This window comes from Thermothielavioides terrestris, chromosome 2 (genome assembly GCF_000226115.1).
Source record: "Thermothielavioides terrestris NRRL 8126 chromosome 2, complete sequence".
Lineage (NCBI taxonomy): Eukaryota > Fungi > Ascomycota > Sordariomycetes > Sordariales > Chaetomiaceae > Thermothielavioides > Thermothielavioides terrestris.
In genome coordinates this window covers 5,380,580-5,404,025 of record NC_016458.1, presented here as the reverse complement: position 1 = coordinate 5,404,025, position 23,446 = coordinate 5,380,580, and the positions used below count along the sequence as shown (strand labels likewise).

Below are 23,446 nucleotides of genomic sequence, written 5' to 3'. Positions count from 1 at the left end.
CGCCACTCTGGGCTATAGGGCTATAACGGATGCCCCTGCCCTGGTAATGATGCCTTAGTGCCTTGTAGGAAGTGCTTCCTACAATCTGCCGCTATACGAAAAGATCGACGCCCTCGTCGATATAATAATGCTATAGATAGTGTTCTCTCTATACCTATAGCATCTACGGTGCTATAGTTGCTAGATAGTCCTTAGTGACCTATTGATCGTACTCTCTACCTAAGCCTTGGTATATAACCAAATATTATAGCTTGCTGTTGTACTCTCGTTGTATTGTAATGGCGTTAATATACAACTTAGCTATAGTGATAGGATAGATGACTAGAAGTTGTCTACTATATAGGTCGAACATATAGGGTTCTAGATGGTTAACGCTAACTATATTATAGATCCTCTATAATAGTAGTATTCGTAGCTAGTAGGTAGATCGTCTAACTTGCTCTAGGATAGTCAAGGGTCCTATATATTGCTAGCTAAACTTGTTGCTAATGACACCTATTACGGGTATAGAGTAACCTTTGTAGAGGCGTAGCTACACCTTGTCGCTAACGTTGAAGAAGTACGCCTTATAACAGCGGTTATAGTAGTATTTGGTCGTTATAACTACAATAGCGATAGCGTTATAGGTGTCTAAGCGTATTTGCGGTAGCGGTGCTCTTAGCTTAGTATTATAGTTGGCAATGATATTGGCAATGGTAACGGGGTTAAAGCCTTTAGTAACTTCGTTAGGTAATATGCCAGTTGTAGCTATAAGAGTGTTGTTGTACTTGAACTACAAAAGTAGGAGGATCTTCAGCTATTTATAGAAGTTATTGAAGGCCTAGATATAGTGCTATAGAGCCAATTCGATAGTCTAGATTATCTACTTAGTTTAATCGTCAGTAGCTAGATAGTACACGATTATATAGAGGAGCTTAGTACCTAATAACCGCTAGATAGTCTGCTAAAGCGAGGCTATAAACTTAAGGTCTCTGTCTAAGAGTATAATCTTCGGTAGGCCCTAGTTGGCCATTATAAGCCGGTGGAGTAGACGTTTACCCTAATCTTTAGATATCTATATTGTGTTACTAGGTACGATTTGGATTTCTTTGCTAAGCTTGTTAACAATAACTATAGTGGCGTTATAGCAGTCTATCAACATTAGAAGGCCGACAATGAAGTCGATAGTGATTATATAATATAGGTACTCGTTACTAATAAACGGTTGTAGAGAGCTATATAGCCGGTGGTAACGGATATCGTTGGCCTTGTACTTAGGGTATACGTCGATGTACTTATAGACTATCTTTATAGGCTAACAAATAAAGAAATTGCTAAGGTGTGCTCGTAGTGCCTAGTATCTATAGTGGTTGCCGTTATAAATGGCGTTTAAGACGTCAGTTATATAGGTACGTAGAATGTAGAAGCGGGGAACCTAGCTACCTATCTTCTAGAGAAGACTACGGTAGAGTTAGAACAGAAGATTTGCCCTGTTCTTAAGTACAAGGGCATTGTTCTAGTTAATAACCGCAAGAGTCTTTTTCTAAACAAGGTCCTCAAGATAGCTACGTTGTAGGCGCTTGACAAAGTCTAGGTAGATGTTCAATATGATTGTACTAGAAGTTGTACCAACTGTTAGAATACTAAGGGTAACATCGTCGTTGGTGGCTAGTTCAGGAAATGTCTAGATAGGTGGTAGGCGCAATGGTTCAGTGGTATATAGTGCCCAATGTTCTATATAGTTGTCCAAAAGGTTATCGAGGCTGCCTATAGCGCTCAAATTTGTAGTGTTGTTGGTTGATGGCATTTGCGACAATACGTCGAGCACTATATAGTATTTACTAGGCTTGTAGAGAATACGGAGGTCGTATTGACTAAGGTACTCTATAGCGCGGATAAGGCGCTTGTTTATAAGGGCGGAGGATATAATATCCTTGGTTATATTGTTGAGGCCAAGGATAGCCTTATAGTCAATAAAGATGTAGATAGGTATAGAATATATCGCTATTGTCCACCTCTTATATTTTGCTAGTGTCTACACTAGGCTAAGAACTTCCATTTCGGTAGGCTAGTACTTTTGCTCTATAAGCGAGAGTATATACGAGAGATAGGTGATAGGCTAGATGGCTATACGTAGTAGATATATGGCGATAAGACTATCTTTGTCGAGGATCTTTTGTAGTACTATAGGCTCGATATAGTAGATCTCGGCACTGATACTATATTAAAAAACATCGATATCTATATATAGGGGATCGCTATTGTAGAAGAAGGTGATAGCTATATTGTAGGAGAGGGCTGCCTTAACTGCTTCGAAAGACGTAAGTTCTTCTACCATTGGCAACAACAACTGTATAGTGTATAACTACGACTTTCGCTTGCCTTTATGGTTATAAGTTTTTAGGAGAGCTGTCTTCTACCGCTATAACGGAGCGATAAGGATAGAATATAGCGGTATATTGTGCTGTATAAAGCTAGTGGCGCCAATAAAGTACTTAAGGTCCTTAAGGGTATATAGAAACTCTAGTACAGTGATCGCTACTAGCCTTTTGGTTGTAGTGGATATGCCTATGCTATTGACTATTTAGCCAAGTACTATAGCGCTAGGAAAGGCGATGAACGATTTGTTAGGGCCAATAGAGATATTACACTTGTATAGTGCCTCGAAAATGGCGCAAAGGTGGGCAAGATGGCCGTTAGCAGTGCCGAATTCGTAGCTTCCGATGACTACGTCGTCGTAATATATATCTATAGTAGCAATGTCCTTAAGAAGAAGGTCCATCTGTCGCTATATATATACGTTGCTATTATAGTAACCTATAACTATATAGTTGAACGTGTACTAGCCCTTAGTAGTGTTTATTGTAAATACCTAGCGGTTATATAGATCAATCAACTATTGGTAATAGAACGCTATAGCATCTAGGATAGTAATGTATTTTACGTTGGCTAGCTATACTATAATGTTATCCTAGGATTTGACGGGGTAAGCGTTAGGGAGGACTATCTTATTAAGTAGACAGATGTCGACTACTATCCGGCCTTTCCTTATACCGTCGAGCATAGTACGCTAGATAATAAAGACAAGGAAGGAAAAGGGGACCTGGAAATAGGTCTTAGTAGCCTTGCTATTGGCCTCGAGCTTAGTGACAGTATCTTTGACGATAGCTCTATCCTCGGCGTTAATAGGATAAATATAGTATTTCTTAGGGATATAGGCCTCCTAACTAGGACGTAGTTTAATGTATATCCATTGATCCTAGTTAAGGTTAATGAAGCCTTTATCTTTGAACATATCTTAGTATTCAGTTACGAGTGACCAAATGGGCGTAAGCTCGTTGGGCGGAAGGTTGTAGATAGTGACGTCGCAGGGGTGTTTAACGGTGTTGAGGCTAGCTGTCGAGAGCCGTAGCTTATCTATAGGTTATAGAGGCTTCTTGATAGCAAGCTTGGCGGCTATAGGGTCCTTTACTATATAAGCCTAGCATCTAGGGGCGATAGAAGTTAAGGTGCTGATCTAGTAGCCTCTAGGAACTGTGACAGGGTTGCTAGTGTCGTTCCGCACAAGGATAGAGGATATATAGCAGTCAGCTACCGCTATGAAGACTAAGATATAGTTTAAGATGCTTAGTTTGAAAAGAAGGGCCTAGCCGTCATCGATATAGATACCGTAGTCGATGGGAATAATAGTAGTGGTATGTAGTAGGATAATAAGATGCTTCGTAGTGATGACTCGCAAGTGGTGCAGTCTTCTGTGCCGTCTAGTGGTAACTGGTATTCGAATGCCGCTATATAAATTGATAATAACTGTGCCTTAAGACAATAAGATGTCGAATCCTTTAGGAGTTATACAATCTATACCTAATAATATATTAGTACGAAAGTCGTCAACGATAGTTACTTCGCGTATAAAGCTGGCGATGGCGGGTGTACTAGAGGGCAGGACGCCTTGGAAATTAAGGTCGATAATGGTGTAATCGAGGCTAGAATATGTGTCTAAGCCGATGCCACAGACCATTAGTAGGCTAGCGCGGTGCCTAGTGACGGCGTTAGGGTAATAGGTAGTCAACTATTGTTAGTCTACAAGTGTAGCTATATAACCTATATCTACGTAGGTCTCTTAAAGGTCGTCTAGTCGGTTGGCATCTAGCACAATGTTGATCTTCAAGTAGGTCTATGATTAGAAGCCGAAGCTAGCGCTTTGATCTAGTATAGCGTTAACCTTTGATCGAATAATAGTTATAGGTGACTACGTAGCTATAGGCTATATTGCGTTGTCCGCTCTGCCTACTACGAGCAGGAGCGCGACGTGTTTTTTATATCAATGACGTTAGAGAGGTGTATTAGGTTATCTATTGCTAGCTGAGCGTCCGCTATATCGGCGAATATAACCTTCTTACTAGGGCGAGGCTACTTAAGATGGTCGGTGTAGACGTAGGCTATAAGCTTGTTATTAGAGGGGAAGGTCTAGTTGCAATAGTGGTACGCTAAGCCAATAGACATTGCTATAAACTACGCAACGACCTCATCGTTGGTGAAGTCGGCTAGTAGGTCCTCCAGTGTATTAAGCTAGTTAGGGGCAGCGGGATATTCGCTATCTAGGAATGGTGCATTGCTATAAAAGGAGTCCGCTAGGCTAAATTGATCTTCTTTAGGCGCGTCTTCAACGCTAGGCTATTGATATATGTCGCTATAGAAAGTAGGCGCGGGCCTGCTAGGGTATTGCTGCTAGTTCTGCCCTTGTTGACGCTATAGCGGTGCTAGGAGGCGACGATTTTCTGGAATCAGTAGCTATTGTAGTAGCTAAATGTTTAGCCATTGGTTTAATAGTCTAGTATCCTGGTTATACTGCTATAGTAGCGAGGTTTACTAACGTGGTTGATATAGTGGGTAGTACGGCTATACTCGTAGGCTATTATCTGGTTAGCGATTACCTTGCTATAGATAGAACCCTCGTCCTTAGAAGGGGGGTCGAAACTGTAGCTAGTATAGCTGATATAGGGGCGGCCTTCAATAGCGCTAGGCGCGTTGTCGAAGAACGCTTTCTCGCTCTTAGATTTAACGGAGGAAAACGTCGACTTTGGTAGATAGCGTTGGCTAATCTAGCTTGCTCTAGATATCGCTATTAAAGGATTTAAATATTATAATAAGTTGGCTATAACGGCTTATATCGCAAGCCTTTGTATAGTGCATTATAGTCTAGGTGAAGGCTATAATATCCTTGCCGTTAGCAATGTTGGCCAAGGTGAATTGTGACTACTTGAGTATATCGAGGGTAACTAAATAGTCGATTTTAAAGTGGCTTTTAAGCTTGTTACAAATGGCTATAATAGTTGTAGTATAGAGGAGCTCGTAGTCCTCGTCGGTCAGTATATACAAGTGCTATACCAACGTAGGACCTTATAGGCACTGCGTCTAGACATAGCGTACAGTATCGTCGCTATAGGTTGTAGCTAGATCAGCAAGGCGGTTGTAGAATAGGAATACGTCAGTATATTTATTGACTTTTCTATTGGCGATAAGGCTAGCGCTAGAAGGATCTATAGCGGAGGGGTCGAAATAGCCTATATCGGCTAGCTTAAAGATGCTAGCAGCCAAAGATGGCCATGACTACTGCTCTATAGCTACTATCAAGAGGTTGCTTATATCGGTGTTCTAGTGTTGGCAGTACTAGCGAAATGCTACTTGCATCAGCTCTACTATAGCTATAGCTATAAGAGGGGCGTTAGGATCGACATTGTTGCTACTACAGTTGTCAGCTATAACTTGCTGATAGTGCTTACTTTCGTTGTAGGCGTTTATATTGTTGGATAGGCTACAGTGGTTGTGAAGCTTCTAGGTGCTTCCTTTAGGTATATTGCCAGTAGATAGGCAGTCGTAGGCGGTGGAGGGAGTAGATAGTCGTAGTTGCTATAGAATAGGTAGTGCCTACAGCTAATGCTATAGGATATTATTAGATGTAGCAAGCGTCACTAGTAACAGTGTAGTAGGTATAGATAACATCAAAGTTATAGAAGGTGCTATAGATTGTAATATAGAAGCTATAGAATACTCTATAGAGTATAATGTTGACTATAATATCGTCGCTAATAATATTATCGTTGTTAGCGTCAATGGCCAGCAAGTCTTCCACTAGTTGTAGAACACATTGAACAACTGCTTATTAGTTTCCTAGGCTAGTGGCCACAGTGGCAAATCTATAATGGCCTAGTATATATCTCCTATAAGCAAACGTATATAATTAAGGTCTTTACAGTCTATAGTGGCTATATAGGCGTGCCCAGAGTTATAGAACCGTAGTAGTTGATAAGCTCTGAGCTACTTATCTACACTCTTCGTCGGTATAGAGGTAGGCAATGGCTCGCTTATACAAGATGCCGTTAGGTCTAGCGTAGCCGTATCACGGGCTGACTAGTGTAGCATATTGCCAACTAGTACACGGTTATAGGTAACCGGCTAGCCGTTAACCAGGGTCCACAATATATATAACGAAGGCGAGGAAGATATAGTCGTCAGTTTAATTGTGTAGTAGGCACCAAATTGTAGCATAAATGTTGCGTAATGCCTTGATTGATTGATTAGATTGATTGATGATGATAGTGGAATCTCTACCTCTGTGTCTATCTCGTATAAGTACAGTACTATGTCTACGCCACTCTGGGCTATAGGGCTGTAACGGATGCCCCTGCCCTGGTAATGATGCCTTAGTGCCTTGTGGGAAGTGCTTCCCACAGTTCCACTGCTTGGGCTAGTGTATGGATTAGGGTGGAGCACGACCACGCAAGAGCCGGGTACCTTGCTTCTAGCCCTTGCAATTGATTCCCAAAATTTCCTCGGTTAGTCCCAGCCAGACCCAGCTTCGTTGCTCACTCAAATCTTCCGTGGGCCCTGGCTTTTTGAGACCCTGCTCAGACATTTCCCCCGCCTTCGACATGCTCAGCATCTTCGACACGCTCAGCGCTTGCGGGTGATCGATCTCTTGCTGGCGAGTGAATACAGTGTACTCACCGCTTCCCTCGCCCCGCTTCCCTCCCCCCGCTTCATTGGCACACTTCCCAGCTTTAGTAATACGCCCTTTAATCTTCCTGCATTCCAACTGCACGAGCGCGCATTTTTGCAGGGGCAGCCTGCCTCATTCCACCGTCATCGGAACTGTCGCCGAACAGCTTTGGACCGTCGCGCGCCTCGGAATTCATCGCAGGTCAAGCATGCGTTAGTGACATTAGCTCTCTCCGACCATTTTCTCAATCGCGCCATCATTCCCGCCGACGTCTCGCTTGATTTCGAACCCTCAGAATGAATCTACGCTGGTCTCCGCCGACCGCAGTTCGTGCCGACCAACAACACTCCCACGCACCCCCTCAGAGAACCCCTTTGAGTCTTGCGCCCATCTGCCACTGAGATTGCTCTGCGCGTCTTCAAAGCAAAGATGCCTCTGTGGCCGTTTCGGCGCGGGAGTCGCCGAAAGCGCGGCCGCGCAAACTCGGTGGACCATGAGGACTACGAAACACGTGCGGTGGAGGGCTCGGGGCTTCCGCCGAGAAGCCAAACAGTGCCGGAAGTCGCCATGGCCGTTGTCAGCACCACACCAGAGCGACACCCGAGCAAGAGGCAACGCACCGAGCCGAACAAACTACAGCGAAGGCCTCGAAGATACAGCTTTTCTCCCGGTCGTCACGATTCTGTGCGCGTTGGCGCTGGAAAGATCGCGAGGTCTCATCGAGATTCAGACACACCCTCTCCAAATCGCAGGCTTGAAAATCATGCTATCGGAGCCGTCGTCGCCAATGGCGTGGACCCCGTGAAAGACGAAGCCCTGTGGCGGGTGCCTACGCTCCGGAACAAGAGGGAAGGCGATCACTTACCCCGCAAAATGTCAAGCAAGAAGCGTCGGAAGCGCGACCACCAACGCGAGGCCGAGATCAAGGCGATGAGCGCTTTTGTTCCTGTTCGGCCCTCCCCCGAGGATTGGATGGCTGGGCGTCCAGTCAAGAAGGAGAGCAGGAGACTCACGACGGGCTTCAGTGTCGGCATCAAGAGAACCGACTTCGACAGGTTCAACCGATCGTCAGATATCTCGTTGCCCCTCCCAGAGTCGATAGACTCTGCCCTGTCATCGGACTCGGATTACATTTCCTACAAAGTCTCAGCTTTCGAGGCTCTCGCTCCTCGACCCACGCTGCGCTACACCACGCATGCAAGGACGGGCGCCGGTGTCCTCGATGGTACAGGATTGATGCGCCAGCCGTCGCAACGACGGGGCAAGCTTGCTGTGCCGATCCCCGAGGCAACTTTGAAGGCGCACAAGCGCGTCGACAGTCTCGCCGACGATCTCACCGCGAGCGACCTGCGAGAACTCATGGAGCGGGATCAGCGCAGACGGGCGAGGAAGAGGCAACTGGAGCAAGAGAAGCTGGAGAAGAGGATCGCACGTCGAGCCGAGAAACAGAAAGCTGCCGTGGCCGAAGCTGAGAGACACGGCAGGGACTCTCCCCCCAACCTGGAGAGAGGCGTTCTCGGCCGGGAAGATGTTGGCTTGGGGATCGATCCACCTTCTGCCGTGGTTACCTCTTCGAGGATACGGCAACAGCAGTCTGGTGTCACGCCGGACGAGCTCGGAGACTCCGGGAAAGGTGAAGAGGGAGCCGCCCGTGCGGGTATCCAACAAGATCCCTTGACGGCCTTTCACCGGGTCGACAGCATCCCGTTGCCAACCCCGACCGCACCCACCGCGTCCAAGGAGCCTGATGCGCCAGCCCTGACGAAGCCTGCTTCGATGGGCTCGTTCCGCAGAAAGCTGTCGCGCTCTAAATCTCCCCAAGAATCTCAATCGAGAACTGAACGATCTGATGTGCCGCCGACCGAGTCCGAGGACCGGACTCCCAAAGGCCCCCGTTCCTGGGCCTCGTTCTTCAAGTGGGGTAACAAGAAAAAGCGGAGCTCGGGAGGCCCCTCTTCGTTCTCCAACACGTCGCGGGACTCGATGCCAACGACGCCGGCGCCGACGCCGGCCGCCAACATGGTGCCATCCCGGCGGGTTGCCTCGGGTGTGCCAAAGCGCACCATGTCCCGCTTCCGTGAGGATCTCCCTGAAATGCCCATGTCGCCGCCCGAATCTCGAATGCAGTCGCCCGAGGCCGAGAACATGCATTCCGTGGTCGCGCCCTCCGGCCTGCCTCCTTTTGCCGAGGCGGCTGCCCCGGCACCACTATCGCCTCCTCAGGCAAGCCATGACACTCCGGTGTCCGAACAACGGTCTGTCGAGGCGATGCGCCAGACCCCATCCTCCTTCAGCCACGCAGACGAGCCTGGAGTCTCCCCGGAACCGCAGGCCATTTCTCTTGCATCCATTGACTCGGAGGGGTCCTGGTTTGCGGGGAGGTTATCTAAGAAGCGCAAGTCGTCGGGCATTTTGGAACAAGCCCACGGCCTCCGGCTTCCCCGGCTGACGCCCGAGTCAGATCTGGAGCGGCGTGTGGAACACGAAAACAATGCTGATGATCTGTACACGACCGATGACGAATACCTCACACGACTCGCGCCTCCGCAGGGCGACCGATCTGCATGGAATCGCAAATCTACCGGGGAAGCAAGGCCGTCTAGCGACTGGGGCGAGGAGGCCGCTCAATGGGGCAACGTCAGAGGCCAGCAACCCACGCTTGTTTCGTCGCACGCGGTCGGCCGAGTGAAAAGCCGCGAGGGGCTGCTGAATTCGTTTGGTGAGGAGGGCGAGAGTACCCCTGAGTCCGGGGACCTGGCCGACAGCAGTGACAGTGATGGCGAGGTTGGACTCCAGCGAGCGACGAGTATCGACTACGGAAAGGCGCACGCCCGTCGAATCAGCGCCGGAAGCGCGCGGCTGCTCTCGATTACTCCCCGTTCTTCTGTTGATGCGAAGCAAACAACCCTCGCACAGACGGAGACCGGATCATAGGAGTTCTTGAGGGAGTCCCTGCATTTGGCGGATTGGGAGCAACACATTCACAGACTGGGGTTTAACTGGCTGACCTGGAAAACACACCACGCACTCGCTTGAACATTTCCTTGACTCTGTCATGGCTTCACCGACCGGCATTCGCTCCTTGTCATGCTCAATTTCCTATCTTCTGTCACAACAACCCAAAAACAAGAAAAGAAAAAAAAAAAAAAAAAAAAAAAAAAAAAAAAAAAAAAAAAAAAAAAAAAAAAAAAAAAAAAAAAAAGAGGTCGTTTCCCAGGTCAGCCACCCAGCCTGTGTTGTTTCCCCTCCCCCGTCGTTCCCCAGCCGCCGTCCATCGGTGGCCGAGAAGCAACGCGCCGTGTTGCAACCATGTATCATACGAACGTCACGAGCCTCGCTTTCCATCTCGACTCATCTTGTTTGTTGTCATGATCCAGTTCCCCATGTTACTGCGTTTAGCACGGCTTCCTTGATGGAAAGAGCCGCGGGTTGACAAGCAGGCGGCGGTCTTCTTTTCGTTTCTGTTTCTGCTCTTCTTTTTCGTTTTGTTGTCGGCCGATAATGATACCACTGGGATGAGGATCTGACTGCAAAGGATGGGACAGGCACAGGGTCGGGGTTCAGGACACATCATACATTATGTACATATCATGCTCCGACAGATAGGGTGGCACAACTGGGTGTTTCTTGCCGACGCTCTGGAGTCTTTTGATGGGTGGCTGAATACACACGTTGCACCACATATCCATCCGGCCGTACCTGGCAATCTATCGTCGTAGTACGTGAACCAGCTGTCAGCTGTACTTGCATTGGAATCCGCATGCTGACTGTACCCCTCCTGCGGCCCAGTACTGCGCCAACGGCCTCGACTGCAGCAACCTGTCGTCCAGTCCTCCCTAAACAATGTGCGCCTCGTGTCGTCGTCGACCACGTCCGAAAGCTACCACATCTGGGAGGGCAGCGCCCAGTCTTGCACCTTCCCGTCCGGCGTCACGTTCCACTGGAATATCCTGAGCAACGCCCAATCTCAGCCCAACTACTCCTCTGTCGGGTACATCTTCCAGCCATTCCTCCGCGCTACAGGTTAAGACTGACAGTTTACGTACCTCGAGCAGCTCCGACTCCACTGGCTACAGGTGCTTCCAAGGATTCAAGGACGATCACAGTGCCGGTCCTTCGTATAACTACCAAAGCTGCGAGAAGACCTACTACTCCAACTAAGGTATAAGCTCTTTTTCTGGTCTAGAACCTGAGAGGAGGGAAGTTGTGCGCTCGGGTTCACGTTGGATGTCCCCATGCCGGTGCAGATCACCCTCTGCGCCGATCGACAGTTAGGGGCTGAGGAAGATACTTGAGGAATGCCATCAGGACCTTGACACCTTGCAGCGGATCTTCAAGGGCGCCAATGAAAAGCAGACTAAGGCGTCGCTTGCCTCAACTTGCTAGAGCCTCAGCCCCCCTTTGCTGTAGACATTCGCTAAGGAATATTGTACATACAAGCAGCGGTTATAACTATGCAGTGACCCGGCTGCCTAGGCGCTTTGCGGGCTTCTGTCCAGATGTGTCACTACTACACCCCGACTCTTAGCATGTTTCTCCTCCAGCATTCTGAATCGTAGCGCAATACGGGGATACTTCGCCCTAGTTTGTTCCAATTCTGTTACATCTTTAACTGGCAAGTTACTTCTAAATAACAGACATTGTGAAATCCGTCGAACCAAGCCGAATCCAAACCACCACACTTGTGTTCGACTCACCACACTCAAGGTTGAAGGAGGCCATTCAGGAGGCACGGCTGAACCGGAAGACTTCTTCCGGCGGCTTTGTACACTCGATACCCCTACGTCTCTGCATGGTTATTGAAAACCAAGGGGCTGTATCCATACAGGGCTGATCGGCCGCTGCAATACACTAGAAGTTGTATCTGTCTTGGCTGAACCATGACTTCTTAACACTTCAACTGCTTGGGGCTTAGTGATCGACATATATAGGTACTACCACGCTATATAGGATTCTGAATGCTGGAGGAGGCGTTGTCGGTTCTGAAGTTAATTAAAAGTATTCAGCCGCCCATGTAGCAACCTTTGACCTCAAAAAGCCCTGCAGGCGAACGAAGAGGATGCTTGGCGCATCTCCTGGCCTTGGCAAACCCCCAGCATTTTGACCTCGACGCCTTGCCGCGCTTTTTAAAACCACGATGAATTTAGCTAAACTCCGTTGATGCAGCATTGGCAGTGTTCGGAGTTCCAGGCCTGGAGTACCTTGGCGGGGTTGGCCGCGTGTTGTTGATATTCACAGCTTCGAAAACATACCCAAGGTATGGCGTGATCTCTGCTTCAACCGGGGGCTGCTTTTCAAGTGGAAGGGTATGTTGAAAGTACATTTGTCTCTCGAGCTTCGTTTGCCAGCGACGTTGGTAGGAACCATCTCAGGTCAAGTGCGAATCTGTATTTGGCATTCAAGACCCCTTCACCTCCACCGCCAAAACGCCTATCTACACATGGAACCGAATTGTTGTCCGTGGATCAGGCGAGCCCTTGGCCCGGTACTTGGTCGCGTACGTGCCGCACGGGAACTGCAGTCGGGCCCGGGGCTCTTTAGTCCGCACGATGTGGGCGAAGACGTCCCTAAACGCCACGAACTCTTCATCCATGTCGTACATACCTGGGCCACACATCTGATTCAAGGGATCGTCCCTGATCCTCTGAGGCAGTGCTGCTCGGATCTTGGCGTTCTTCGCTGCCACCCACTGCGCATACTCCTTTCCGGGACTGTCCAACTGAAGATGTTGTTCTCCCCACTCCTCAGTGATATCCATCCCGTCCACCAAGTCCTGCAGGTCATTGATCTCCAGCCTCTCCAACAGAGACTGGGCAAACAGATGCAGTTTGGGGTAGGGAATCTGCTGTTGCGCGCTGTACTCGAAATTCTCTGGTACGCAGTCGAGGCGCCAGTCTTCTGACGGCACCAAGTAGAAATCGAATTCGGGCCCCTCATGGTTCAGCCGGTAGCGGGGAAATGTATGGTACAGCGAACACCTGTGCACTTCGAGGTCGGGTTGGTGTCCTCTCCAGGCCGTGTAGCTTGCGTTGTCCGTGCCTTTGGAGATCAGAGCATCGGCAACAGCCAGTTTTTCAGTGGGTACGCAGACTTCTATAGTCTGGTGCGTGCGGGATGAGTGAGCCTGTGAACACGACCACGGCCGAGGGAAAGGTGCAAGTTCATACCGTACAAAGCCGAGCAGCACCGTAGTAGCGCAACGCCATGACCCCGACGACGCAGCAATATATGCCATGCTCATTGAGGAACCGAACGATCTTGCGCACCTCGGTGGCGCTTCTGAAGACAGTTTGATCGGGGAAGGCAAATCTCAGTTGCGGAGGTCGTTGCGCGTTTTCACGTTCCCAAGCATCCCGCCATACCTCCATGTCGAGCTCCCCTGCAGCTGCGGACGAGGCGGATGGCGTAGGAGCATCCATCACGGATATGGCGTATCGCCCAAAGCGAAGCGAACGCAGAAGCCACCAGGTGATGATTGAAATTTTCCAACAATGCCGAACAGAGAACGCAATTGATGACGGACGAGAGCTGAGGTAGCGCAGTTACATCCATGGATGTCGTTATGGCAGCACTGTGTTTTGGTGTTGTGGAAAGTGGGGCTATCAGAGGGGCACGGTTTCCAGATGTTCCATTCATACACAGTAAACTACCAGGTAGGTACTGTGTGCGAAATAAAGCCAGCACGGAAAAGGTTCTTGACACTGAAGAAGGATGGACCATTGGAAGGAAGGAGCATATTGGTGACCGGGAGGCACCAGGTAGGTAAGGTACGTAAGGTAGGTACCTGATTTAGCTATGCCCGGCTCGGCCGCTGCACCTTAAAAAAACAACCCACATCCCACCCGTTGTTTTCAACACTCACATCTAGGCACCCCGTGACCCTGGTTTAACTGTCGGCACACCGCAAAGTTGAACAAAAACAGTGAATTCTGAGGCGAGCCATTCTTCAATTAGAAGCCATCCTGACAAACTTCAATATTTTCGTATACCAGCACTTGGCCTTCCTGGCTGCGACCATCCATCCACCTAGGCGTTGAGTCGATAAGCCTCGAAAACTGGAAATGGTGTTGTCACCCTTCACGGCGCCTCCTGGTTCCAACACACCGCATTTTGTTACGGTCAACACCCGCCATGAGCCGCCAGGAGATAATATCCAACACGGAAGGCTTTCTGGCTGAGCTGAATGCTGGCCTCGCCCAAGGCCAACAGCAAGTTCTGGGAGTTCAATGCCAACAGATTCGGAGGACCCCAAAATAAAACACCTCGTCGTTCTTGCTCAATGCTCCAATGAGCAACACCACTTTGCCTCGCGCCTTCTTGCATCAACCCCTGGGCAGGCCAGGCCCGGGGAGGAGGTACCAACATACCTAACTTGATTGCCGAAGCTGCAGTTCTAGGGTTGGGGCTGGCAGCACCAGCGAAGAACTTATGTGCCGTGCCACAAGTTTCGAGGGCCGCCTTGGAGAAGGCCTACAACGGCCTCTCGCTCCAAGATCATCGAGTTCATGGCGGTTCAACAATGACGCTCATGGCAGACAGCTTTGAGATAAGAGCTCACCTAGGTAGTTGTGTCCTCCTATACGTATGTCCTCCGTCTCCTGACAAGACCGTCTTCCATGGTTTCCAACGGCTTGCCTATTTTTCTTCCCTAATTGTTGGCCCCGTTCTTCGGCGCCAACCCTTGTGACGTCCTCCCAGTATCAGCTTTGCCTTTCCATATTGACTGAAATCTGCAGCCAGAACGCCTGGCCTCATCTGTCTCATCGCTGCTGAATCTTTGAGGCCCAGAGGAACCTGAGTTCTCCAGTCGCGCAGACAATGACCGACGCCGGAAAGCGGGCGTCGGCACAAAGGCCGTTGGCGAGTGGCAGCCAGACAACGCAGGCGCCCACCCGGGGGCAGCACACTCAGTCAGTCAGCACAAAGTCGTTCCCAACCGCAACCCATTAAGGACCTCGACCATGGTCGGCGCGCGGACAACCCTTATTCAGGCCCTGAGAGGCCAAGTCGCTGCACCGCCGCCTGCAAATACCTACACGCCTCAGAGTCGCGACTCGCTCCAGGCAGCGAGTACCCATGCATCAGAGCATCATCTGGTGTTTGCCATGGATTACATCGTTGAGAAGCTAAGAGCCCATGGCGTGCCGTATGCACTCATGGGAGGTTTCTCACTCAGGTTGCGCGGCAACCCCCGACAGACGGTTGATGTCGATCTCGCTGTTGGAGGCAACATGTTGCAACTCAGGACGGCTCTAGCAGGCGATCCCCGGTGAGTAACTCCGTACCGGCTGGCATTGCTCTTCAAATTCTGAAGGCTTGAGTACTAATTGCTGCCGGGTGACTGGTAGAGTGGTGCTTCCGCGAGGCCCCGTGGCCACCTAGTGTCATGCGAGTCTATGTGCATGTCGGGGGTCCCTTACACGCCGGTCTTGACGAAGTTCCCGTCTGCGTCGACCTAATCACCGAAGGTACGTTTCGGGGGAAAAGTAAAAATCAGCGGGGCCGTGGGTTCCATTCAGAGTGCTTACGCGCCCTCTCGCAGCTTTCTTGGGTGCTCCCGTGAATACCCTCGAAGCATCGGAGGAGGTTGAGGGCGTGACCAAGGAAGGGACTAGGACTTACCGCCTAATCGATATTCAGCATATTCTCGCATCGAAACTTGCCGCATTTTGTGCACGAGGCGACCTCGACTCGCATGACTTCCTGGATCTGATGTGGCTCCTCATCAAAAGTCCCTACTCGGTCAAGCTGCGGGAAGGCAGTGTCAATGTACCGCTCGATCAGAGACAGGCCTTTCTGGCTGCCGCATCCAGTATAAACCCGAAATTGCCTACGGCGTTCATACAGCGTATCAAGCTTCTGCTACGTCTGGCTTAAGCGGGGGAGTGCGTGCGAAGCAATGATCTGACGGGCTGGTTGAAGAAGGGGTAGCCAACGGGGCTTTGGTTTCCAGGTTTTGATTAGTTTCAAGGGCCAGAACGAAGCACTTCGATTCAGCAGGCATTGAAATGGTTCGCTTTCAATACGATTCAGTTGCTTGCCTTGGATGCGAAGAGAGAGAAAAAAAAAGGGGGGGGGGTGGGGAACCGTGCTGGTGTAAGCCAGCCACCTGCCACCAGCTCCTCGGCAGCTGTCAGCCAATGACACCTCATATCATCTTGGCCGCTCAACTCATCATGCTAGGCCGCTTCATCTCATCAACCATGCTTGCTCTCTCATCACTATGATCCCGGAAGCCCTTAGAAACCGGAATATTTGACCGGCCTAATCCTGACGCAATTCGTGGCCTCGGGAGATTTTGTTTTCAGTATGGCCGAAACAGCGGAAGACTTGGAGGATCTCACTCGCACGGAGAGTGTTGCGTCGAGCGCTGACTCGCCCGAGTCGACCCCGAAACAGGACGAAGCTCAAACCCCAACAGCCAGGGCGAACACTACAAAACCATCCAAACCGGAAACCAAGCGCAACGCCTTCACCGAACTCATGGCTCCAAAGCCGAGAGCCCCCATATCCCAAGCCCCCCAATCCCTGGCCAGCAAAGCCTCCCAAGTGATCCGCGGCGTCTGGCGGGGCGCCCTGATCGAGTACATCGAGCACCCGGAGCGCTTCCCAAACCAGGTGCTGCGCGTGACGGCACACACGGTGCTGATCAAAGACGCCTTCCCCAAATCAACAATCCACCTGCTGCTCCTGCCGCGCTCGCCAGCGCACTACCTCCTGCACCCGCACACCGCCTTCGCCGACGCCTCCTTCCTCACCACCATCCGCGCCGAGGCCGCCGAGGCCGCCCGGCTGGCCGCCGCCGAGCTCGCCCGCCAGCTGGGCTCCTTCTCGGCGAGCAACCGCGCGCGCGACGAGGCCGTGGGCCGCGGCGTGCCGCCCGACCGGCTGCCGCCCGGCCGCGACTACGCGCGCGAGATCCGCGTCGGCACGCACGCCCACCCGTCCATGGCCCACCTGCACGTCCACATCATCTCGCGCGACATGCGCTCGGAGCGCGTCAAGCACAGGAAGCATTACAATAGCTTCAACACGCCGTTCTTCGTCCCGCTGGCGGATTATCCGCTCGCCGAGGACGATGTGCGGCGCGAGACGGGGTACCAGAATGCGAATCTGAGGCGGGAGCTAGTCTGTTGGAGGTGTGGCAGGACGTTTGGAAATCGGTTTGCGGAGTTGAAAAGGCATTTGGAGGAGGAGTTCGTCGAGTGGCGGGCGGAGTGATGGGGGCTAGATGTACCCGTTGTTTTGCCCAGGATCCTGTGAAGCATCTCAGGTATATGCCAGTAGGCATTCGATAGGAGTACTGGAAGTAACATCAGCTGCGCCCGGAGCGTTGCTGGTAAATTTGGTCAATACGGATGATACAGGCGGCATTCACCAATGACAGGTATGCAACGGCCACTCGATACTTCTTGCTGGCTCCTCATCTCAGGCTAACAGTCCTGTTGGTGATTGCGAGGCGGCAGTGAGAGGTCGCGGTGTTCTTGAGCTCAAAGGCCTTGAGGTAGAGGTTGACAGACAATCCCTCACTCGCAGTCCTGCTCCTAGCTTATGGCAGCCGCCACAACAGTGCACCAACTACGGAAGCTCCTACCAAATGAATCCGCTCACCGCCTCCAATGCCAAGCCTATAAGCCTTAGTAAAGTAATAACACTCTGCACTGGCGATCCCCACGGAATCCATCTCCTGAACTTCTCCTGAATCTTACGATCCCCGAGATCCAACTACTCGAATAGAAAAGAATAAAGCTATTTAGTACCTTTAACAGTACTATAGATATATTTGTTAAGGATATTGAGAGGGGAGGGGGGGAGAAGGGGGCACGAAAGGCGAAGAGAGGATATAAGATCGAAGCTCCGAATAAGATTAGAGCTATAAGCTAGGCCGTTTAAAGTCTCAGGTTCAATGCTAGTAAACGCTTTAACCTACTTATTCTTAAGCTAGAGGATTACCTAGGTAGCTTAAGAGTAAGCGCTTAAACCTACGTAGAAAATATTTGTTAAAGAGGTTCAAGGTGGTTCTATTGAGGAGGATGATAATGATGAGAAAGACGTAGATTGAGGGGACGGAATGGGGGGACGAAGGATCTGTATGTCGATGTAAATACCGGCTAATTCTGCCGGCCGTACTGAAGGCGGTAAGCGGGTTCTTTTGGTAGGAGCTTCCGTAAATTGCTTCATCTCAAGTCCAAGGGCACCCAGGAGGTCCAGTAGGATAGGTATGACGAGCAATTTCAAACCAATTTATTCCTGCCCAAGCATTGCCGGCGGCTCGGGTACAACTAGCGGACAACGTTATCACTGGCCTATATTGCGTGCGAAAAGCAATGGTCGCTCTGGAGACGGCCTCCAGAATGCTGGTCAGCCCAGTGATCATGAATTTTGAGTTGACCACCAGATATAGTTAGAAAACACTATAAGAATGGATGTAAAGCAGCCTAAAGGAGTGGGCAGGGGCTCGAGCAAGGAAAGGCTTCGGCTTAAGTCCAGTGTCAGAAGGTACCGGCCACGATCTTTGATCGTCCCCAGAATCAGGTTGGTGCCCATTTCGGCAACAAAACGACCACTCTTGCATCCTAGCGTGCTCCTCTCTCGCCATTGAACCCGATTGCAGCCCTGGAGGTCTGCTCTCCAGACTGGCACGTGTGCCTCACAGAAGTCCAAGTCGCACCTCCTGCTAGTCCTTTATATGCCAGTCTTGCAATTTCCCTGCTACCAGCTCCTGCCACCGGGCGAAAGTGTGGTTCCGAAAATCTCCGCTCTGTGTCAGGGCGATCTGTCCCGTTCGACTCTCTCGGCTGTCGGAGGGATATCTATAGGGGTTGTCATAGCTGGCCACCCCCTCCGCACCGAAACCCCTCCGCGGGTTTTGCCTGTGAGTTTTTTGACCTTTATTTTATTTTATTTTATTTTATTTTATTTTTTTTTTTTTTTTCATTGAAATTTTGGCCTTTTACAGAAACAGTCAAATTCGGCTACCATGAAAACTTCAGGTTGTTCTGCCGCAGTATCTGATCCGAGGTCATGTCTTCCACTCCGTGACGTGAACTCTCCGGCTCAGCTCCGGGAACCAGGAGTGAATCCAAGTGGTAAGGAAGGAAGCGAAGAGCTGGGTCAAATTGAGCTTGCAGACTCATTCTGGTGCACATAGGTACATTCGTTACAGCCATCGGTCTCATAAAAGTTTCATCAGTTTGTCGTGTCAGTGTCAGGGTTAGGATTCGGCGAGCTTCAACATCAAGCTTCAATTCACGCTCAGAGAACGCTCGGGTTAGGCATTGTCTGGAGCAATGTCCAGTGAAAATACGAATATTCGGAGCCCGCGCAAGAATCGGTCTGCAGGGCGATTTCAGCCACGGCTTTGATGAGAAATCAACACCTTCCAGGTTTGGCGCAGACTAGGTGCCAAAGGCCTGAGAAAATCACGTCTTCGCTCTGGTTGGACCAGGCAGCTTCGGTGGCTGACTGTGCACAGCCCAGGCGGTTTGCGCGGGTTGGCAGTTGGTTTGCGCCTGCTGCTCAGGGCTGTGTCGTCCGTGCCGGCGGGTTCCAGAAAGCACAGGAAGCAGGTGGGGCAGTGCTTCGCGTCATCGGGTGCCCTGACAAATCCTGGGGCCCTGAATTACATCATCTTACGGAATAATCCACGCTAGCCCGTGAGCTTGGATAAAGGGTCTTCATAAACCTCACCTCCCACAAGCGACAACCCCGCCCCTTCTTCCCAATGCAATCCAGACTCCTGCGATCCGTCTTCACTGCCATTCGAGGACCTCTACCAGCTGCTTTTCCAACTGCCACGAGATCATTCACCACCAGCTCGCCCAAGATGACCGTGCACAACATCGCTTCGTAAGTCGCGCCCCCGCCGTCCCCCACCTTTTTGCGAACGCGGTTGTATCTCCGTCCTTCAACGCTCCCAGCCGGATCAGTCTGATGCGCCTCTGAATCGTCGCTGACGCGAGAGTGTTCTGCAGCCTGGAGCAGTTCAGGGAGACCATTGCCAGCAACCGGGTTGTCCTCCTCGATGCGTTTGCGACATGGTGCGGTCCTTGCAAGGCCATTGCTCCCCAGGTCGCTAGGTACGTGCCCGTTTGGCCCCTCCCGTAGTTTACAGCTCAGTGTCATCAGATAACCAACACAATCCCTCTTCGTTCGCACAGATGGGCCGAGGACCCTGCCTTCAAGGACAAGACGTACTTTGCCAAGTTCGACGTCGACGAAGTGCCTGATCTAGCGCAGGAGCTCGGTATCCGCGCGATGCCTACCTTCCTTGTCTTCAAGGACGGCCAGAAGGTTGACGACCTCCTCGGCGCGAACCCGCCGGCCCTGCTAAACCTGCTGAAGAAGTATACGCCGGAGGAAGCTGAGGCGTCTGACAAGGCCGAGGCCCGGCCGGATGATGGAACTGCGGAGACAACGTCGGCCAAGAGCGACTAGGTTGTGTCTGGAGGAATAGCCCGAATGAGCGTTAGAAACTGAGGAGGAGGAGGAGGCTGAGGAGTAGGGAGGAACAGTAGATACCTGCACACTCGTCGCCGTCGGCGAGGAGCAGGGTGAATGTCACGCCGCTTTCATCTTAGACCTAGGTTTTGCCGCCGGCATTGTTTGATACCGGTAGGCTGGGATAGCTGTTATCCTATTGCGCATTTGCTGTCCGTTTCTGGAGCGGAGAAACTCGGCATTTGTGGCACTCGGCAGCAAGATGGCAAGCTCGAGTGTTCCAAGGCCTCCCATATTGCGAAGGTGGTCGTTATCTAAACGAAGGAAAATGGATGAACAATCCCCAATGAGGATGCAGATGCCAGTTACGAGAAAATACTCTTCAATATCAAAAAAACTGTCATCCTTACCCAGTATTCTGCAGTGTTAATGGTGGACTGGAAAGCAAAAGAGGGGGCCACCCGGGGATCGAACCCGGGACCTCTCGCAGCAATGCCTGGGTTGGGACCCTAAGCGAGAATCATACCACTAGACCAGCGGCCCATGAAAGTCAGATGTGATGGTGTTCTCCCGATTGACTATCATCAAGCAGTGATTGCTGGATGGAACTACCGACACTGGGAAGGTTCTTTTTTCCTTTTTTCTCCTTTATTTTATTGTTTGTTTCTTCTTTTCTCTTTTTCTTCCCACTCTTCTACCTTGCTCTGCCTATGGTGGCCAGACTTAAATTTTCACTACAGTCGAATGTACATCGCAATTACACAACGGCCGTTATCGTGGCGTGCTACCCGAGCAGATGAGCTAGTTGAAGAATAACATGAAGAAGAACAACATGAAGAAGAATAACATGAAGAAGAATAACAATAACGAACTGCGCTGGATAAGGCGGAGACTGCTGCGAACGACTTGGTAGTGACAGGAAACGTGGAGCTGGTGGTTGATGCGACACTGAAGCTATCAGGAGAATGCTCTGGCCCTGAACCTATCTGGGTCAGCATCATAACCCAGCACTTGTGTAGTCTTCCAAAAGCGTGGTAGCAGAGACACTGCTTTTGCGTTCTTGCAGCGCCATTAGATATCCCGGCGGTGTCTTGAAAACTCATTTCTATCCATGCTTGCACCACGTACCCCGGCCTGAAGGGAGCGGCCGCTCCCGAAGAGGCGACCGCCGCCATGCAGTAGTGCGCCTCGCGGCACCGTTGAACCCCGCATGACTCTCTCCCCCACGGCCCTACAGGGCGGCCTCCCCGGGGTCTCATGCAAGGCCCTCTTCCCTGTTGAGCCCATCCCGCGTCATGCGGCTCGGCCGCAGTTAAGCGAGGTGTTGTTGGTTGCACCCTGCAGGACTGTGTTCCGTGCGTTGGCAGATTTCTTTGTTCGTCCCAGACAGCCTTGCGCTGGCAAGGCGGTGAGAAGAGGAGAGAAAAGTAAATCTGAAACCACAACCGCCTTGGTGGCGATAGTCAATAGTCAGGCGTTGAGACCTTCACGGTGGCATGCAGACGTGGGCGTACAGGAGGCAATGGTTCAAGATGGACGAGGCGCGGGAGTCTGTTCAGAGCGAGCATAAAGACAGGTCAACGGTCTGCTCCCGTCTATTCCCTCTCATGATGCGTGTCTCATCGACAACTCCAACAGTCCACAACTGTCTTTCGGTGACTCCTCCATCGTGTCTTGACTCTTTCGAGTTTCGACTTGATCTAAACTCGCCCTTCGCGCTCGACCGTCGCCCACTCATCCCGTCGCCAACATGGACCAGTATCCTCTCGGTCCCGACGGATGGGCTGGATTCGTGTGGCCAACCGAGAGTCCACCGGCTCCCGCCCCTTTTGCAGCACCTGCAGAGGTCACTGGAGCGTTCCCTAACAGAGTTCTGGCACGCAGCAACGCAGGGCTTATGATCATTCCGGAGTCGCCAACTACTGGCGCGCCCATTCTGATCCGCAATACCGACGAGAGAACCATCCAGGTGATGGTGCTGGCCTCAAACCAGCCAGGCGCCACCGGTTCATCCTCTGGCCACCGGCGCGTCATCATCAATCCAAATCCCACTCATGCCGCTGGACCTTCCGTTCCCACTGCGCACGGTGCTGGCCACCGGATCGACACACCTGCCACCACATCTTCGGAGAAATCCCACACCAGCTCCCACGTAAGTTTATCCTCCTCCATTCCTCCGCTGCCCCCATCCCAGCTTCCCATCCCCTCTCAAAGCCACAGCTCTCCGGCAAACTAACCACCGCCCTCCGCGGAACAGTTCTCCCTCGAGGGCCTCCCGGACAACCACCCGCTGCGGCGCATCCGCGCCGCGGAGGTGCGCCGCCAGGCGGCCGCCATCCCGCTCGCCACGCAGCCGGCGCCGGACTACCCGCACCGCTTCCGCAACCGGGAGCGCATCCGGCTGCGCGACAACCGGGGGCCGCTGATCGAGCACCCGCTGGCGCCCGAGGGCCGCGGGCCGTGGGTGCCGGCGCACGGGCGGCGCGCCGCGGGGCCCGCGCGCATCATCGTCAGCGAGGCCAACCGCTCCCGCCCGGAGGTCGTGTACCACGACCCCCAGCGGGCGGTGCCCGAGGGGTCGACGCATCAGCCGTTCGCCGTGGCGGTCTATCGGGCGAGGACGGAGCGGAGGGTGGCCGCCGCGGCGGAGGTGGAGGATGACGACGGGGAGGGGAAGGATAAAAAAAAGGGGATGGACAAGGGAAAGGGGGAAGATGACGACGGGAAGGGAAAGGGGAAGGGGATGGACAAGGGAAAGGGGGAAGGGAAGGGAAAGGGAAAGGCGAAGGGGACGGAGACTGCGGAGACTTGGGAGGAAATCATGGAGGACGACTCCGACCCGGCTACGGGCACTGAGTGATCGGCATTCAGGTCGAGGCGCAGTCGGTGGCGGGTTAAAAGGGGGAGGAGAGGTGGAAGCGGCCGGATGGATGTGCGGCTTTGGCGGCGACTTCTTGCTGAAGCCAACAGTTGCCACGAGGAGCGCCGTCGGCGGGGAAGAACTCACGGGGACCTGGGAACTGTTGC

General features: G+C 51.7%; 7 protein-coding genes and 1 non-coding gene across 8 annotated transcripts; 6 read left to right on the top strand and 2 right to left on the bottom strand.

Annotated features, from left to right (window-relative positions):
- The first annotated feature begins 7,179 nt into the window (after window positions 1-7,179).
- Window positions 7,180-10,136, top strand: THITE_2114338 (uncharacterized protein). The gene has a single exon (XM_003652609.1). It carries the CDS (start codon window positions 7,409-7,411, stop codon window positions 9,911-9,913), a length of 2,505 nt encoding a protein of 834 aa, XP_003652657.1. The 5' UTR covers window positions 7,180-7,408; the 3' UTR covers window positions 9,914-10,136.
- Window positions 10,137-10,276: 140 nt separating this feature from the next.
- Window positions 10,277-11,007, top strand: THITE_2095428 (uncharacterized protein; the record flags this gene model as incomplete). The annotated part of the gene is made up of 2 exons (XM_003652608.1): window positions 10,277-10,337; window positions 10,769-11,007. Coding segments are annotated over 2 exons (299 nt in total), but the record flags the coding sequence as incomplete, so codon positions are not given.
- A 1,310-nt stretch (window positions 11,008-12,317) lies between these two features.
- Window positions 12,318-13,561, bottom strand: THITE_2114337 (uncharacterized protein). Its single transcript, XM_003652607.1, has 2 exons — window positions 13,147-13,561; window positions 12,318-13,079 (listed from the first exon to the last, which is right to left on the bottom strand). The coding sequence occupies exons 1-2, from the start codon at window positions 13,396-13,398 to the stop codon at window positions 12,414-12,416; spliced, it is 918 nt and encodes a 305-aa protein (XP_003652655.1). The 5' UTR covers window positions 13,399-13,561; the 3' UTR covers window positions 12,318-12,413.
- A 1,379-nt stretch (window positions 13,562-14,940) lies between these two features.
- THITE_110755 (uncharacterized protein) lies at window positions 14,941-15,856 on the top strand (the record flags this gene model as incomplete). The annotated part of the gene is made up of 3 exons (XM_003652606.1): window positions 14,941-15,248; window positions 15,362-15,447; window positions 15,522-15,856. The coding sequence occupies 3 exons, from the start codon at window positions 14,941-14,943 to the stop codon at window positions 15,854-15,856; spliced, it is 729 nt and encodes a 242-aa protein (XP_003652654.1).
- Window positions 15,857-16,288: 432 nt separating this feature from the next.
- THITE_2044821 (uncharacterized protein) lies at window positions 16,289-17,200 on the top strand (the record flags this gene model as incomplete). The annotated part of the gene is made up of 1 exon (XM_003652605.1): window positions 16,289-17,200. One exon carries the CDS (start codon window positions 16,289-16,291, stop codon window positions 17,198-17,200), a length of 912 nt encoding a protein of 303 aa, XP_003652653.1.
- Window positions 17,201-19,714: 2,514 nt separating this feature from the next.
- THITE_2170264 (uncharacterized protein) lies at window positions 19,715-20,711 on the top strand. Its single transcript, XM_003652604.1, has 3 exons — window positions 19,715-19,828; window positions 19,954-20,058; window positions 20,140-20,711. Exons 1-3 carry the CDS (start codon window positions 19,806-19,808, stop codon window positions 20,414-20,416), a joined length of 405 nt encoding a protein of 134 aa, XP_003652652.1. The 5' UTR covers window positions 19,715-19,805; the 3' UTR covers window positions 20,417-20,711.
- Window positions 20,712-20,872: 161 nt separating this feature from the next.
- On the bottom strand, window positions 20,873-20,962 carry THITE_t50. Its single transcript has one exon. It is a non-coding gene; the product is annotated as a tRNA-Pro (tRNA).
- Window positions 20,963-22,169: 1,207 nt separating this feature from the next.
- THITE_2128394 (uncharacterized protein) lies at window positions 22,170-23,279 on the top strand (the record flags this gene model as incomplete). The annotated part of the gene is made up of 2 exons (XM_003652603.1): window positions 22,170-22,571; window positions 22,677-23,279. The coding sequence occupies 2 exons, from the start codon at window positions 22,170-22,172 to the stop codon at window positions 23,277-23,279; spliced, it is 1,005 nt and encodes a 334-aa protein (XP_003652651.1).
- Window positions 23,280-23,446: the final 167 nt, after the last annotated feature.

Coding starts and splice junctions, on each gene's coding strand:
- THITE_2114337 (XM_003652607.1), bottom strand. CDS start 13,398: ATGGATGCTCCTACGCCATCCGCCTCGTCCGCAGCTGCAGGGGAGCTC. Junction 13,080..13,146: donor GTGCTGCTCGGCTTTGTACG/GTATGAACTTGC, acceptor CGCACGCACCAG/ACTATAGAAGTCTGCGTACC.
- THITE_2114338 (XM_003652609.1), top strand. CDS start 7,409: ATGCCTCTGTGGCCGTTTCGGCGCGGGAGTCGCCGAAAGCGCGGCCGC.
- THITE_2170264 (XM_003652604.1), top strand. CDS start 19,806: ATGACCGTGCACAACATCGCTTC. Junction 19,829..19,953: donor ACCGTGCACAACATCGCTTC/GTAAGTCGCGCC, acceptor AGTGTTCTGCAG/CCTGGAGCAGTTCAGGGAGA. Junction 20,059..20,139: donor ATTGCTCCCCAGGTCGCTAG/GTACGTGCCCGT, acceptor TCGTTCGCACAG/ATGGGCCGAGGACCCTGCCT.